At 42.8% G+C, this 17734-nt stretch overlaps 1 protein-coding gene across 1 annotated transcript in view; it reads right to left on the bottom strand.

The window, feature by feature from the left end:
• Positions 1–2037: 2037 nt before the first annotated feature.
• LOC121597727 (paired box pox-neuro protein) overlaps positions 2038–17734 on the bottom strand; it is a 46510-nt gene continuing 30813 nt past the window's right edge. The window contains exons 3-7 of the mRNA XM_041923741.1: positions 15042–15182; positions 14824–14903; positions 7403–7595; positions 2876–3750; positions 2038–2792 (exon numbers count right to left, since the gene is read on the bottom strand). Coding sequence (XP_041779675.1) covers positions 2406–2792; positions 2876–3750; positions 7403–7595; positions 14824–14903; positions 15042–15182 — 1676 coding nt within the window. The 3' untranslated portion in view covers positions 2038–2405. The remainder of the gene's footprint in view (positions 2793–2875; positions 3751–7402; positions 7596–14823; positions 14904–15041; positions 15183–17734) is intronic.

Raw genomic sequence — 17734 nt, 5'->3', positions numbered from 1 at the left:
TAGGAGCACGCTCCTCCCTTGAGTCTTACCCAGTCTTTCCGTGCGGGGTGTGTGTGTGTGTGTGTGTGTGTGGGTGTGTACAGTACGTTTCTTCGTTAGGATCTAGTGAAGGAGCAGCTGGGGCAGCAAGGAAACGGCGACACTGCTGGGCATGTCAGGCATGAAACCTTATGGTAGTGCATTTGTTAGGTGGAAATGTAACGAGGGATCCTTAATTGTTGACAATTTTAAATTATACGCATTTTAAAATAATAATATTCTGTGTTTGGTTTCGTTTATTTATTGTGTGGAAAGAAAATCGAATACTGTTTAACTATGATCCTCTGAATATGTCTTGGAAATTTGCTTACAAATTCGAAAGTATGTCCTCTTTGTAGTCTTTATCAGAATACAAGCAGTTTGTTTAGTTATACTTAACGCTATCCAACCGTAAGCCCCAAAACCAAATTTGGTTGAATTGATTATTTGGTTTGTTGATTGGCTGTGTTCTGCGTAACATGCTTCATATGATACTGATAACTTATTATTTTGTTGTTTAATCAATAGTAATAACTACGAAAGCCTCTTAGCCACGTTCGAGAGGATGATGTTCAAAAGGATACTTGGTCCCGTATGTGTGGAAGGACAATGGAGGAGCCGCTATAATGACGAGCTATACGAGATGTACAGCGACCTCACTGACGTGCAGCGTATCAAGCTCGCCAGGCTTCGGTGGGTGTACGCACGGAAACGGACGACCCAGCCCGTAAAGTGTTTTTAGGCCGTCCACAAGGACAGAGGCCCAAACTGAGGTGTTTTAGGCCTAAACTGAGGTGGTAAGATGGCGTGAAGGCGTCCGCCATTAAGGCCGATATAACGGACTGGCAGACGAAGGCGCGAGACCGTGAGCGGTTTCGGACACTCCTGAGGCAGGCCAAGACCGCAAAGCGGTGGTAGCGCCGGATAAGTAAGTAAGGTAGTAATAACAACGAAGGCTACAGGAAATAGGAAATTTATTCATTTATATCACAATCAGATTCACAACCTAAAAACACAAAAATACTAAATGTTAAAATAACAAATTTTTATCATAAAATGTTGGACAATTGGGCAGCACTGCGTGGGCAAGCATGGTATACAAGCTTGTACGCATTTTACAAGTTGCCTGCAAGTAATGCGTATCACATTGGATGGCTGCGTACCACTCACAGTTCTGTACGCAGCCAGTTTTTTTTTTCACTTCGTTTATTCTGATTATCCGGGGGCAATGGTAACGTTAAAAATTAGGTGTATCTGTAAGTCACTGTAGTAGATGAGATCTAATGAACATTAATTTCAAAACAATCATGTATTACTCTATTGAGTTAGGAAATAACATTTTTATTGAGTTTATTAAAAATAAAATTACATTGTGTTGCTGCTCATATTCATTCAAATTCAAATTAAACTTTAATTACAAGAACTACCGTTTCCAATAAACTGTACAAGAGTACAGGTGAGAAACGACTGCATTTGGAACCGAAAAAAATGTCCCAAAATCAGGCGTAAGTCGAAATAGTCGTATGTAGAACATATGTGACAAATATATTCTCCACTATTCGCTAGATATATACTGCAACAGTTTCATCATCTTGGAAAACGATTCCTCAAATTATTTGCACGCAGTTCGAGGTCTTTTTAAAGTGATACTTATCTGTATCATAAGCTATCATCTGTCATCTGTTTAAAAACCATTGCTTAAATTTGCTATTTAATAGTACAGAGCGTGTATAAAGAATATATAACCTTTGTAGCTGGTTCTAAACCAGTGAGGTGGACAGATGGTGTCCCCATCCAGAAAGTTCTTAGGTGACCATCTTCTTTCAGGCACTGTACTACGAGAAATACCTTCTAAGGCAATACTACATTCAACTAACCACTCATACACTAACATCTACATCTTGCCTCTGATCAGAATTCAAATTTGTTTGGCTTATTGCAGCTTTTGTCATCAAATGAATTAAAACAATACAATTATTGAACGGTTATTTTAATTTAATTTCACAATCAGTTTATTGCTTTGCTAAACAGTACAATCATGATACAGTTTTCAGCGGATGTGAAGGTGCTCATTTGTGTTCTTTTGCTGGTATCTTACAGATAACTAATGCCTAGAAAACAATCAATACTTAAGTCGTTGGTTAATAAATTAGCTTACACTACAAACATTCTATCTTTGCTAAGCAACGGATCCTTCCTTATTTCTCATGTCCCTGGATAAGTTACAACTTAATGATGAAGAAATCAAACTATCCACTACCGTACCGTTGGTTAATGCAAAGTTCACTGGTTATTTGTGCTACTGCTTATGACTGTATTTACAACTGGGTCGCTCTTTTCTGTATAACACTACTTTGTACATACGGAAACTGTTCCATTCCGGGAAGTTAATCACAAATTTCTATGTTAATACTATTTTCACTATTTGTATCGGTCAGCTTGGAGCGAACGACCGCCGAAACGATGCTGCACCCTTCCGAATCCTCTCCAGCCGACTGAGGCGATGAGGACGACCGGTAGTCGGAGGACGATTTACAGCGCACCGCAGTGACGGGTATGCCCGTTGGGGATGGACAAGATTTGGACGGGGAAACCGACGGGGAGCATTGGTAATGGTGGTACTTGTCGTCCAGCGGTGAGTCCGTCGGAGTCTTGCCCGAGGAGTCCGAAATGCAGGTGATGGTAACTCGATCGTCGATCTTCTGTTTCTTGCTTTCGGGCTTCTTGAGCAGCTCCTCGATCGAGTATGGATTGCGCTTCTTCGAAATGGATGTCTATAATTATGGAAAAGAGATAAAAACATTGTTAATGGAATAGTTTGATTCAAATGCCAATTAAGTATGAAACTTCTACTCACCCTCAGCTCATCATGATTGTCCGAAGAGTCGTCACTGTTCACGTCCGTGATCTGTACCGGTGACGATGACGCATTAGAAGCCGTCGTATCACTGCGCAAACTGGACTCGATTTGCCCTGGGAATGGCGCTCCACCACCGAAAGGATTGCCGTACGTAAAGTACCCATGAGGGAAGGCTGCTGCTGCTGCGGCTGCTGCTGCTGCGGCCGCTGCTGCCGCCGCTGCCGAAGAAACTGTGGAAGGATCCGCTCCGGGGGCATGCTGACCACGGTTTGCCGCATAGAACAGACTCGTGTTCCAGATCCAGTGCTTCGGAAGGTACGGCATCTGGGCTGGGTTGGGTGTGGCCGACGACACTGGTGTGCTACCGGTCGGCGTGGACCGAGTGGAGGACGATGGTTCACTCTTGGAGTCACCGCCTTTCGGAGAGCTTAAATCTGGCATGCTCACAGAAGGTGACGGTTTGCCATGCTGCTGCTGCTGGTGATGGTGATGATGATGATGCTGGTGAGGGTTGTGTGCTGCTGCCAAGGGTTGAGTTTGCAGAGGAGATACTGTATGCTGGTGATGCATTTCTGGTGGCTGTTTGGTAGTTCCGGTCGGTGGGAGACTTTCGTGCTGGATGATGTTGACGGCAGCCGTCCGTTGAACCATCGGACCGGGCGCTCCCGGGGGAGATCCGTACGGGGAGTGATGGTGCGGGAGGTTGGGATGCTTCGAGGCGTGGTCGGGCGAGACGGCAGCCATGCTGTAGCGGTACTGGTTCAGCAGTGCCTGATGCTGCTCCAGCGTTTGACTGTAGAGCGGGTGCGAGGACATCGCTTTGGACTGCATGTAGGCGCTGGACGAGTGGGACGATTCGCGGAGCATTTGTTCTGTGGAAATAAAATAAATACAAAAAGAATGAAAATCAATTCGAGAGACAAATAACAGATGTTTGTTTGTAAAATTAATGCTTAATTGATGTTTATTGTTGTTTAATGAAAATTATCCGTAACCTATGCGGCTTAACGAGAGCCTATTTTTGTACTAATTTCTTAATATGTTTCTAAATGTTGATTTAATAATTCAAAATATCGGAAAAAACTTAACAATGTTCTTAAAAGAACGTAATTGCTTCAAACCATGAAATTATCAAGGAATTTACAAGGGAGAGACTTTCCAAGACACAACATGAATGGAAAAGTCACTGAAGATTAAGAACCATGACATAGAAAAGACATTTTTTGATAGATTTTTTGTCATCTTCACAAGTTTAGAATGAACTAATCACTGTCAAATTTAAATAAGGCTAAATGGTCTTCGAGTCAAGAAGCATTGAAATGCAACGACTAATTTGAGTAACAAACAGTTGATTGGACTGTCATCGATACATTAAAGATTTGATTTCTAGACGATCGCACGTTGTATCAACCATGCATTTACATTATCCTACCATGGAAATGCCCTCCAGAGCACTATTTATCAGACTTCCCATCCTTCGGAGGCTTTCGCAACGCTTCAGCTTTGATCTTTCCTGGTCTATAATTTAGTTTTTCTCAAAATCCTAACATAAGCTCACCTCAAATCGCTCCACAAAAAGCCATTCTCCATAAACCCGTATTAGAATCAACGCTTCTAATGCAGCCTACTTCCACACACCACGCCTAACGATCGGTTTCCCGTGCGCCGGCCACTCATTCCGGCTGGCACCTTGAGAGTGGCGCAAATTTGCATAAAAATCATGATGAAACGTTACAAATATGCATTCGTGCGCGCCTTCTTTTCGCACTATCGCACTTCACAGCGCACCTTCACCAGCTGTGCAAGCTGCGAAACATCGTGCTAGAGGGAGTGAAGCAAAGAAAGAAAAAACTACCCCCCCCAAAAACGGCTCCCTTTATAAACCAAACAACGGTCAAACGGTGCTGTCAGTAGGGGCTCAATTAGGAAGCTTACTTCCGAACGGCAGCAGTAGCAGCAGCAGCAGAAGCCGTTTTCTGGTGCGTCCTTGCTCGCCGAAGAATGACGAAACAGCAAGTCGCCAATTCTTCCGAGTAGTGATTAAGTGACCTAATAAAGTGCACAATCAGCAATCGAAACACGGAGGCGACGTAGGAGACGGCCGCGTGATCAGACTGACCGACTTGACTGATTGTCTGTCAAGAGGTCTCTCATTACCGGTTCATATCGCAGTGCAATTATCAAATTGCGCTCCCCGTTCGCCGACCGTCCAGAAGAAGCTCACCAACTCGGTACAGCTGAAGACAACGATTTGCAACGAATGTTTGAAAGCGCAAGCAGAAAGGACGAAACAACCCTGCAAAAGAAAACAGGGGTACATCTGGCGCATGGCGCATTGGGGGTTAAAAGTGTGCTCATTGAATGATTACCCTCGGCGCACTTACGTACGTACTCATTATCGTCTGGAAGGTGGCGGTGGTACGGTCGACTGCGCACTCGCAGGACGACTCCACCCGTGCGCACGCTCTCCGCTCCGGGGCGTAAGTGAAGTTCAGCAAGTACGCCTCAATTGCGCTCTTTTGCACACCCTCTGCGTAAGCGCATTTTTCTCCTGGCGCGTGTGCTTGCGTAAGGACGCCTTTTCTCGGTGTAAAGCAAGCAAAGTTTCTTAAGTGAAATGAGAACCCCTGATCATCATGATCATGTCCGCGCTGATGATGATGAAGACGGTGATGTCTGTGTTAATGTGGAGTGCTTTGAAATTATTACCCAAACCTCTGGGGAGCTCGTTCGTACAGAGGGCAGTGTGATGGATGGAAGGAAGATAAATTATGCAAATTTAATTAACCACCACCAAAAATAACAAAACACCTCCCCGGACCCCGCATGCACCTTATGGGTGTCTTAATGTCAACAAATTTGTCATCTCGAATGTACGCCACATGCTCACACGCCAGACACGCGCGCGGGAGCGCTCCCGGTGTGGCCGGTGTGGTGATAATGTTGTTAAAATTGTTGCCCAAAGATGCCGCTGATATGGCGTAATGAGAAAATTAAGTGATGGGTTTCGCACCTCCAACGGCCTGTCAATCAGACAGGTTGCTTTCACCCACAGCGCACAGATGACGGCAGATTGACAGCTGGCAGCGAGGCTGTAATGAGAGCAAGTAGGGTCCTCGCAGTTCGTTGCAAAATGGTAGTTGGTAAGAGTTTCAGGTTAGGTGGTTGAAATATGGGAAGAAAATCAATACGCCATCAATCGAGTGTGGCAGTCGTGGGAACCTGTAAGCTCAACTGTTGAGCGTATTAGCTCCCCTGTAGCTACAATCTGATTTTGTAGTTCAGTTTGGGAAAATAAACTACATTGATCTATATTTGGGTTACAGGAAGGCTTTCTCATGAGAAGTATTGATGTTGAAATTCAATATTACGTTTAGAGAATTGAATAAAGATAATTTTACAGTAATTTGTTCAATGTGTAAATTTAACGAGTAAAATGCATTAAACACGATTAAAACAGTAAATTCTAACGAAAGTATAAGTTTTCCTATACGATTTTGTAGATAGATTTAAATTGTTTTAACTTTCATCGGTGTTGCCCCACGCTTCAATTTGCATTTTATTGTTGAAAAATCTAAATAAACCTCAAACCTGATTGCTACAGTGCTCAGTTCTGACAAGATGCAGAACAAGATACTGTTGTTTGAGCGGTTTTATTATACGTATTATATGTTTCTTTTGGTTCTTCAGATGGAAATCTATTACATTGTATAAGATTATCAAAATCTTAATAAAAGCTTGTGCTGCTTATTTACAAGCCCTAACATCCAGTGGTTGTTTTCTATGTCATACATTCAACTTCAGAAAAACAGGTGAAATTTATTTACTGAGGAAAGATTCCAAAAGAACCAAAGACTCTCTTAAATATATCAGTCAGTCAGTCATTCTTTGAAATTGAGTGTCCGAAGGAATCCCTTTGTTTGTTTGGCTGGTTGGACTCAATAACTGAACATTTTTTTTGAACAAGTCCTAGTAGAACATTTATAAGGTTGGTGAAATCCTCATCATTACCGCTATATACTCATATTTTGTATGTATTTGGATCTCAAAGTGCAATAATCGTTTTAGAGTTACGTAGACGTCTTGGGAACGCTACGCAATCATGCTTCCAGACAATAGTAACCAAAGATCCTTAATTCAATTGACAACCACCTAAGACTTAAACTGAAACTTTCCAATTTTTTTCCGGTTTGAATTTCTATGCCTTATTTTTTAAAGCACTTTTTTATCTCCTATATGGAGTGCGAATAAGAATTGCTTCCGCAAATTCATGAAAACTATTATTTACATTTTATCCTGACAAACTAGAAATTTCAATACATCTTGCAAACCTCAACAGAATTCAATGCAACACTGTCTCTTATGCAGCTAATAAATTCTTTTCAACATTCCACAACAACTTTTTGCAGTGTTTATATGTCCCACAATCGCCCATCGACAAATTGGCCACTTCACACCTTCCGGGGATGCACACAACATGCAACACCCATCGAGCGCGCGCGCACACTCGCAACCATCACTTACCATTCGAAGTCATATCGTCCGTCCACATGCCGCCGTTTCGCAGTATCCGATTGACCGAGCTGACCGACGGTATCGTGTTCGGGTCGCATATCCGCTGGGAAAGCAGCTGGTCCCGGATCTCCCAGGCGAACATGCCCGGGTTTTCCTGCTTGAAGCGCAGTATTTTCTTCACCACGGTCGGCGTTGCCACTTGCTGAAAAGAAAACCCAGAAGGCAAAGAAAAAAACAACACCCATGATCAGTTACACGGTACACGGTAAAAGGGCTAGAAAATTGTTTCCACATTGCACATCATGTGTTCGGTAATAACCGACGACGCTCCCCCCCAAGTACCTCCCGTTGCATATGGCACGCCGCGCTCCATGGTCATTTATTATATTGCCACCATAAATTTGTGCGCCTTTCAGCGCCCTTATCAGCACAGTTTGGGCCATAAAGCAACAACAGCCACAGCAACTACAACAGCAACATAAAAAAAGCAATACAGCAACTTGGGATGGGAAGTCATCGGCAGTTTGCACTCCATTATGTAAATCATAAGCATGTAGCAACCATATCGTACTCTGACCGCGAAATTGCACCAATAAATCGTACTTTGTCGCATTTGCTCGGTGGTAATGTGTTGTTTTCGGACCATTCGCTCGAACCATTGGGTCCGGGATGGGGCGCCGCCTGTGACCATGGCAAGCATCAATCATAAGGTTCAATTATAAATCCACCTTTGCATGGCTAGTGCACGATGCTATTGAGAAAATTAAAGCTTGGCTGTGAAGAAGAAACGCGTCTTACGCGGGGAGGTTCCACTTTTGGGTCAATTTATTAACCCCAACTGTGAAGGCTGGATGAATGGGAAGGAAACCCCAAGCAGGCGAGCGTCGTGTGCCGGACGTTATAAATTGCTCACGTTTTACGAGATTGGCAAAACGGGCGAAGCGAACTTTATTGTCGGGAAAATTGAAACAAGCCGGCACAAAACAATAAACAAGTGACTGTTTGGCCCGCTGAACGTTGACTACTTAATGGGAAAACAAAAGAGGCCAGTTAAAGCGAGGCGAACAATGGTATTGAAAACAGTTGCTAATGTCCCTGTTGGTAGAGATCACGATCAAGATGGACGATTGGTTCATTTTCCGAAACGAAACTTTAGAGGGAAATTTCATGGAGCTAAGTTTACGGCAGTTTCCACTCCGATACCGGAACCAAGCTTTTAATCGTTATCAAATGCCTTTAAATAGCAGTGGGGAATGTGAAACCCATTTCGAGGGAAGAAAGAAATCAATGCCTTCGGGAAATCATTCAGGACTTCAGCTACTCATTACGTTAGGTCCATGACCAGTAGCCTTTTTAGAAATAACTAACCAAAACCATTCAGATAACCAAGCAATGCCGATTAGCATTCAAAGTGTGCCATTAAGCGTAGACCCAGCCAGCTAGCCAAGGAATGTCCTCCAGTGGACTCGTTAAAATTAAAGCTTGGTTCTATTTCCGTCCCCTCCTTTGCTCCTTAGGGTTGTACAAAAGTATGTAATACCCCCAGTTGAAAAAGTGATTGTACTTTACAACCTCAACCGCGCTCCAACCTACAGTCGGTATAAGGTGAACTGCTCTGCTCTGAAAAACGCCTCGTTAAACGCTTGGCTGTGTTAGTGTTAGCAAGCAATTCGTTCGTTGGTACGATTAATTGAATAAATTGCAACATACCATCCGTATGCAAATGACGAGTGGCCATAATTTTAATTGCAATCTTATTGTTTCGCCTTTCGGTGCCTTCACTTTGTGTCTTTTTGTCTTCTTGTTTTATTACACACACCCTTGTACAGCGTTTCAGCCAATCAAGGAGTCCTTCGCACCCGGGCCCGGTCAGTGCCGTGTGTCTGGGAATGCAGAATGTGCCCGTTCCTATTTTGTTGCCTTCGATCTGCACAACCGCCGATCAGGGTCATTCCTGCCGATTTTACCTATTCCCTGCTGTCGATGGTTCACCTTGGGTGGGTTGACTGGTCGTAAAAAGGGAAATAATTACAACCCGCGACTATGCTGACCGTACCGGTGGGGCGGTGTGGCGTGATGTTTACAAGCATATTTTGTAACCAACCGCAGCCACAGCCGTCCCTTATGACAGTCGTGCTCGCTAGAAACGTTTCTTGTGCGACAGAGATTTGTTGGAAAACAGTGGAAATTGTTTCCATGAGTACTATTACCCGAATTGTGAGATCGGATATCAACCACAAACGGGCAGGATGGCTAGAGTGTATGAATATTTTACAAGATTATTAACACCTTCGTCTTCGCGTTGGCGTGAGATTCGTGCAGCTGATGATCCCAGTGGAAGGTTTGTGTTTATGGCTGAAGCTCACTAGCTTCTAGAAACATTATATTGCACGCCATTAGGTGGTGGAATAGACCCGTTGCATATCCAACGATCATGATGGTGATGATGATGAGGATAGTATATCATTTGTTATGGGGAACGATAATCGGTGACCATTGGTAACGATTTTATCAGCAGTGTTTACCACCGATGTGAGCTATGATTGTCGGTGTGGAGTGTCAAAGTATAAAAGTGTTAGAATTAAGCGCACTGAATTCATTTGTACATTAAAGCAACGTGAAGCGATTGACTTTGAACTGAAGACATCTTATGCAATAGCATATAATATGCTGAATATAGCTTAAGTATTTTCGGTAATGCTTTATACATTATTTTGAAAATATTATATGTTGTTGCAATAAGTATCTCATATTTGTGACACTGAACTAAAACATGATTGCCATTAAAAAAAAATATTTATTTTACTTTAAAAATGTTTTTTTTGTATTATAAACGAAATAAAAAATGGTTAAAGTCATTTTTTAAGATCACCCTAATAGTCAGCAAAATATCAGCCATTTACGATAACAACAGATCTATCATTAAATATAAAAAAAAACAATTTGGTTGTTCGATTTTTTAATATTTATAAGTAACTAGTTGTTTTTTTTATAACATCGTGTTCAATGTTTGGTAATTCAAATGTATTATATTCGGCACAAAGATAATGAAAGTTGCATTAAGTTGCAAGTATAAATGTTATTTTTCATTAAAACTATTATTTGATTTGTCGTACAATTTATCTTCAGATTGAAAGTCATTTTTAAATTTTTAAAGTAAATACACGATTACCCTTTCCATTATATTTGTGACTCAATATTTTTTACATCCTTTTGATGTTTCCTTTCAATTTAGTTTTTAAAAGTAAACATGACAATATTTATTAGTTAACAACATAACAACATCAAACCATGTCAACAGCTAACAGTAAGCTAACACCTTTATCTCATTAAAATAATATAATATAAATATATAACAATAACTTAATTCCAAGAATCCTCGATGTAAACTCCAATCCATATGGCAGCACTCTGCTCGTAAAAAAAAGTTGTTCCGGTGAAAGGCATGAGGGTACAGCCCAATAAGACGACCCACCCAGACGGCTATCAAAGAAAACAGATCGCAACACAGACAGACCATCGGTAGGAAAAAGGAGGAGTTATGCTGTTGGACTAACCACGGGCAATCCAACAACCAACTCCCCATCCGAAGAAACCGTCAGCTCAACCCACCGTGGATGCTGACCGTGGATGTCAGCAGGAGCTGTCCCTTTCTTACATGCTGCACGGAACCAGATCTGGTGAGAAAATCTCTCCCCAGCTCCCAGTTTGCTCCACGACATATGTCAACACACACACAACTCACACACTTTGCACAACCACAAATGGAACATGTAAACACCTCTGCACAACACCAGTGCTCAACCATAAATCATACAAAAGGCGCACGATACCATCATCGCGGTTTTGGGGTTGTTGTATCCCTGTAAGGGATTTCCTGTCCGCGCACCGGATAGCGCTACCGGAGTGGCCCGGTGTGCCCGGGCCTCCCCGATGGTGGTGCGATTTAGTGAATTTAAATTGAGTTTTATGAGCGTTCGCTTATCGGCAGCCCAAAATCACTTTCCTCCCGAAAACGGGAGAGCCAGCGGAAGGTAAAAGACAACGTGCAGAAAATCCCCAACCGCCCCCGGAGCTTGGCTGTCGTCGGTTTCGCTCGCGAGATGGTGACCGTTTGTACCGTTTTGCTTCTTTAATGTTGCCTTTTTTTGCGCTTCTTCTTTCCAGTAACCATGGTACGATGGTGTGAACATGACATACGTACGACCACCGGCGTGGCAAAAGATAACTGCCCGGAGGACGACATTGCGCGTCGCCGACCAGCCAGACGGTGGAGCGTAAGCTGGAGTGGTAAAAAACCATAGCATTAGCATAAATTAAGCTGCCCCCGAAAAATGCAGCCGGTGCAAAACACGGCCGCACATCAACACTTTGATTCGGTCTGCATTGCACCGAGCACATACACGCACACGAAAACAATGAGGCACAAAAAGGAGAGGCCACACAAACCCAAAGGCACATCCAATTATCATTACCGTTTAATTATTTCCCGCTCTCAACGGCCTGGGCACGGTGCGATAAGGCGCAAAGCTCGGGCTGGAAAAAGAGCACTTGGCTGCGATGCTGGCCCAAAATGAATGATTACTTTTTCCGGTGATTTATAATTACTGCCTACGAGGCTTTCCACCTGACAGCGTGCATCGGTGCGGTGGAGAAAAGGTGACACTTTTCCCACGGATCCCCTCCCCTCGAGCGATAAACAAACTCCATTATCAGCGAGACGCCTTGCAGGAGGTCAAACAAATCACATCGTTCGCAGTGGCACCGCGTAATAGAGCGTTCTGGTTGGTGGAGAAGTGTTTTATTTTCGCAGGTAAAATAGTATTAAAACCAAAAATATCTTCTATTCAACGTTTTTTTTATAAGTTAAATTGAATGAATTGAAATGAACAATCTATTTTAATCCTCCTAACATTCAAACCTTCCTGTGAGCAGTCCTCGACCAGTACCGTGTTGAATAATGTTTCTATATTTAGATGCATGTCAACATTATTGCTCTAATCATCAATCAAAACGCTTCCCCCTCAGGACGTTGGGGTCCAGATAATGAGGTCGATTTTCGCTGGTGCTGGTGCGAGGAAAGTTCACTAAATCGTATCATGCAGGATAGCGCAAACAGTTGGGCCAACAAACCTCGTGATAGCGGGTGATAAGTGGGACAATGTGTTTCCGGTAGCCCTGTTTCGGGGGTGTTACGTGCACGCTTAAAGGCGCATTCAATAAAATTCCCATTATTTTGTTAGTTTTTGTTGTGAATCGTGGCTAGTCAAATAAATCCGTCCAGTGTGGAGTGTACGGGGGGAAGCAAGAGATATGTTTGTAGAAGTAATAAATAAGAGAAGATTCTTTTCTGGTTTTATTTTTAACTCATTATTAATGGCTAGATTATTTTTATTTTCAAAATTTTCTTTTATACCACATCAACATGATAGTACTACCGTACGAGAAATATACAAAATTCAAAATAAGCAATATAACCTGATAATAACATCAAACTAAATTATACAGAATTGAATGAAGTTTGAAACGTTATATTTAAACATTCTTTAGTTCACTTCGATTGATGCGAGAATCAACTAGCAATGGTTAGTAAAATCTCATCAAAATCATTGTTTAGTTTTCTACGAAATTTTCGTCAGTAAACGATGATAGTAAAAAAATATTTCAGAACAAAAAAAATTAACTGAAAAAGAGCTTGAAATTGACTGAAAGAGAGCTTTCTTAGCTGGGATTGCGTAAATAATTTGTTTGCTTTCATACTAAGCTTGAAAGAGAACATGTTTTACAATCAAAAAAGATTAAACAAAACTAAATATAAAAAGAAAAGAAAAAAATACTTTACTTGTCTTTGTGCCTAGAATATAAAAAATAATAACCTAAACACCCTAAAACGTGACTAAAGGAGTAATGATACGTAACAAGAGTAAGAATTCAAAGTACAATTGTTTAAAATAGAAAATGTTTTAAAGGATCATTACCAATACCCAAATACCCAAGACTAAAATCGTGTGGACTTAGCAAGGATTATTTAACATAAGCTCCTGGTAAAATCTTCATAGTATGATCCAGAGATTCTTCTTTTATTTATAGTAACGTTCTGCGCGGACATGCCGGCTCACATAGGGTTTTTATACGTTTATTGCCCAGAGCTTACTCATATAGCCTAAACAGCGTACATCTTTAACATACATTTTCATGACATGACACATGAACATGAAACAAAAAGTAATGCATGCTTGAGTTATTTCATTGCATATAGTTTTACATAGACAAAAGTAGCTAGATGAAACGAAACGCATTAAGAACATCATATTTTATAGGCTTAATAGTTAGCTTAATAGTTTCATGTTCCATAAATGCTCCAGCCCGTTCCAAACAATTTAGTACCACTAAAAACTAATTACAGCCCATCGAATTGTGCAGAAAACTGACCATCAAGATAGTGCAAACACTGTGCAATAAATATAATTTAAATAAGGTTCATCAAGTCGTCATAACATTCTTCATAAAGCCCATCCCATAACATAACTCACATTTCCACGCTTCCCCTGCGTATCCCATGTGTGTATGTGATCACATCTTGATAGGAAACGGCCCACTAAGAACCCAGATCCAGACACACCACATCATAATGGAGATCTCTTGCCAACGGTCATGCCACCGGGTGCACTTTAACCTGGTCGCTTTAAAAATGGACGCTATCCACCATCCACCACCAACCCCTACCGTCCAACAAGCGAGTCCAACGACGCAACATGACAGTGACATATTGGTTCACATTATAAATAATTATCCTTTATTCGATTTGACCCCAAAGTGGTTCGACGCTGTGGTGAAACCGTTCTATCTTCACTTTCCGATCGGGCTTTCAATTTCGGGGTCCACTCGTTTTTTTATGTTTCTGTTTTGTTTCGCGCTGTTCTACATTTATTGTTTCTTGTGTCCAACAACGCTCGTTTCTCCAATTTCCTACACGGATCACGCAAAACCCAATGCAGGGAAAAAGGGTGGGGTATGTGAAGGCGAGCAAGTTGTTTACGACACGCAATTAGTCCTTTGCCCGACCGGAAGGATGGCTGGAACCGGGAATCCATTTTGTTCGGTTTCTCTCCCCCGTTTCTATTTAAGTTGCTTTACTTCCCGCCCTCGAAGCATCGTCCGACGAAGTGGTTTTCCCCTTTTTTGTTCAACGCTGGTCAAAGGATGTCCCACAGCGTGCTGGTGGACGTTTAAGCGTGTACATGTCCTTTACCAGCCGCAATTGACCAACAACCTTCACCGGAGGGGGTGAAGAATTTCCTTTCACAGTTCATTAACGGCGCTAAGGTAAAAAAGGTGGCCGCCGCACTCTTGAAGCATTCGTTTGCGCGTTGCGAAGGAATAATTAAGATGGCGCATTTCCGATAGGAATCGGGCGCTTCGATGCTTACCTTAGTCTTGCTGCCACCGATCGAACCGGGCCGTATCGATCCTGTTTCGTAGAAGCGGGTCAAAATTTTCGATACACATCCTGCGGATGAAACGAGTGCAATGGTAAGCGAATGGTTAATCTATCGATTTAATTAGCTTTTTGCTTATTGAGAGAGAAAATGGAGCGGGGTGTACTCAATACACAGACTCTATGGTTGCTGATAGGGCCTACACTTACCATGCGATACGAGTAGCTGCCGGGAAATGTCGCACGGTCGGACGCCCATCAGCGCCAGCTCGACGATACGCCGTCGGACAATGTCCGGCAGCGGCCGACCATTGACGAACACTCCACCGAGCTGATTAACGCCCGCCTGGCCTGAAAAGGGAAAGGGAAAGATAGATAAGACGAATTTAGTATACCAAACGAAAGGAAACTACTCAAGATAGGCTACAACGGAACCGTTCAAAGCACCCCCGGTCAGCGGTCTATATCAATCGGATCGGTTTCTTCAGCTACAGCGACACACCCGAAGGAGCTCGTTTTGCGGCGTCCGATCAAGGCGAGGTGAGGAATTTGTCTCGCATTTCTTTTCCAACTTTAATTTCTCGCATGAGGAAAATTTCAGACCCCTTTCCTGAGCTCTCCCTACGTGTAGACACACGTTCGGGTCCGTTTGCTAATTAAATCGCAATGCAATTCGCGAAGCTGTCTTCGCGAGGCGTTCATTGCGGGGCTCGAAAGTTTCACACCACAAAATTTCACGCGCAAAGCGGCTCTGGGCGCGTAATGAGATGTCACAGAAATTGCACCACCAAAAAGCAGTTTTTTACGTGCATTTCTGCCCCTGCGGTCATCATCTTCGTCGTCAGAAATATATAATTGCGTTATGAAATGTCGCGACGGATGGAATTTGCAACGGTGCTACCGTTTCGTGCCGTTCCTTTGGGCTTTTCCGTGACGAGATATCAAACAGAGGAATGTGATCAGGCAGGTTTTTGGTGATTCATTCGACGAGGGGGAAATTTGTCGTTTTTTTGGATATAAATGTTGGTTTATACCAGGGGCCTCCAAACTTTTCAGCTCGCGGGCCGCATTGGTTCATAAATAACTATGTTGAGGGCCATATGACGCTACCTTTAACTGATGAGTGAACGTTTAAATTTCGTTTTTATTACAATATACTAACGATACTTGTACATCTTCGTGTAACTAAAGATTGATTTTTGTCTAAGAAAACACAATTTTATTTGTAAAATTCAAAACAACGTAATATTTATTTTAACTCTGGCAAAGTCATCGTGGGCCGCATTATAAGCTCTTGAGGGCCGCATGCGGCCCGCGGGCCGTAGTTTGGAGACCCCTGGTTTGAAAGAAGAAATATTAAAAACTGACAAAAAGTTAACTATCCACCATAGAGTAGAAATTAAAACGATTTTACGTTACTCAGTCATTCGAAAAGTATCCACAAATAGCATGAAAAGTCCCTGTGTCTGTTTACATACAATATTACGGTTTCAGACAAAAAATAAATGTACGTCCTGCTCGTCATCCAAGTATCATAATGCATATCGCAAACGGACGACAAAGCTGCCTGGGACCCATCAAAACCCATCAGCCCACATCAGCTTAATTATAGACCGTGTGCAATAATTAAAGTCATCCCCAGCGGCCACGTGCCCAACGTTCTGATCGTTCACCATTACCTGTATCTTGCACAGGAAAATCCTCGCAGTAAGCGCATCTCCTTCATACATGCACACCTGCCTGAAAGCTAATGACAAAATTGCTAACCTCCCAACCCGAGTGCATTTACTTCAATCAAACCGAAATTGGGTTAGAAATGGGACGAAGGTGTGTGCGTTCGCCAAAGGGAAGCAAACGATGATACAAAAAAAATATGAAACCGACCTGCCCGATCATCAGCCGCATCGACCACATTAAAGCCAAACCTGCCACCACCAGGTGGAAAGGAGATGTCGTTTTCACACCAACTAATGTAACAGAACATTGTGTGAGTGTGTCTGTGTCCTCAGGCGCAGGAGCATCTGGTTTGAAAGTGAATGAATGAGTACTTTGCCAGAGCAGAAGAGTACTTACAATCTAGATTTTAATAAAAGTATTGACGAGGGAAAGAATCCTCTGAGTGCCTTCTTCCGAAATGCTCGTGCTGCAGCACTCGCTTCCATCGCTTTTTGCGCAATGATCATGTTTACCGTCGGCGCTTACTTTAGCACAAAACCTCATTCATTAAACCGACGAGCGACGCTGCAATTGCAGCGGCAAATGTGTTTACCTTTCCTTACAGCTTCGGGAACGTGCCACGCCTTTGCGCTGGCCACATCCTTTCCGAACCCGGACAAATGAGGGGCACGCGTCTTCGTAATGCAAGGTAATTACACGTTCGGGGCGTTCGGGGCACTTTCGGGGAAGTTGTTTGGGCTTTGGCGCGGCCCATAATGGAAGCTATTTTTCACTCCAAACAGTCCGTACAGTCCTTCAGACATTCGACCTTCAAAGCTAAAAAATCGAAGTATCCTGGAAAATCTTAAGGAATCTCCACCGGGATGTAGGTTTCTGTGCCAAAGTGTCTCGCGCTTGAGTGCGTGCTGTTTTGGCAGACTTCAAGCTACTCGATTCTTTCGTTACAGCTGCGACAGACGCATAATTTGCCGTTGCCATCTAGAATGCATATTTGCCTTCCTTCACACCACACAATTAGGCCGAAACCACGCGTGGTTTGAGGTCCAATTGTCTGGAGCGCATATCCTGAAGGCGTTCAGTGGGCTAATGGTAGAACCTCGCGGGATGAGACCAGCGCAAAGCCCACCAGCATAAATCAAATATTGATACGACAAATGTGGACCCTCGGACAGCCCGCCGGTGATGTTTATGCAAAGCAGGGAACATTTTTTTTTTTTGCGAAAATT

Source organism: Anopheles merus, chromosome 3R (genome assembly GCF_017562075.2).
Source record: "Anopheles merus strain MAF chromosome 3R, AmerM5.1, whole genome shotgun sequence".
NCBI lineage: Eukaryota > Metazoa > Arthropoda > Insecta > Diptera > Culicidae > Anopheles > Anopheles merus.
Note: the sequence above shows the minus strand (reverse complement) of the source record. Positions and strands in the feature narration are given on the sequence as shown.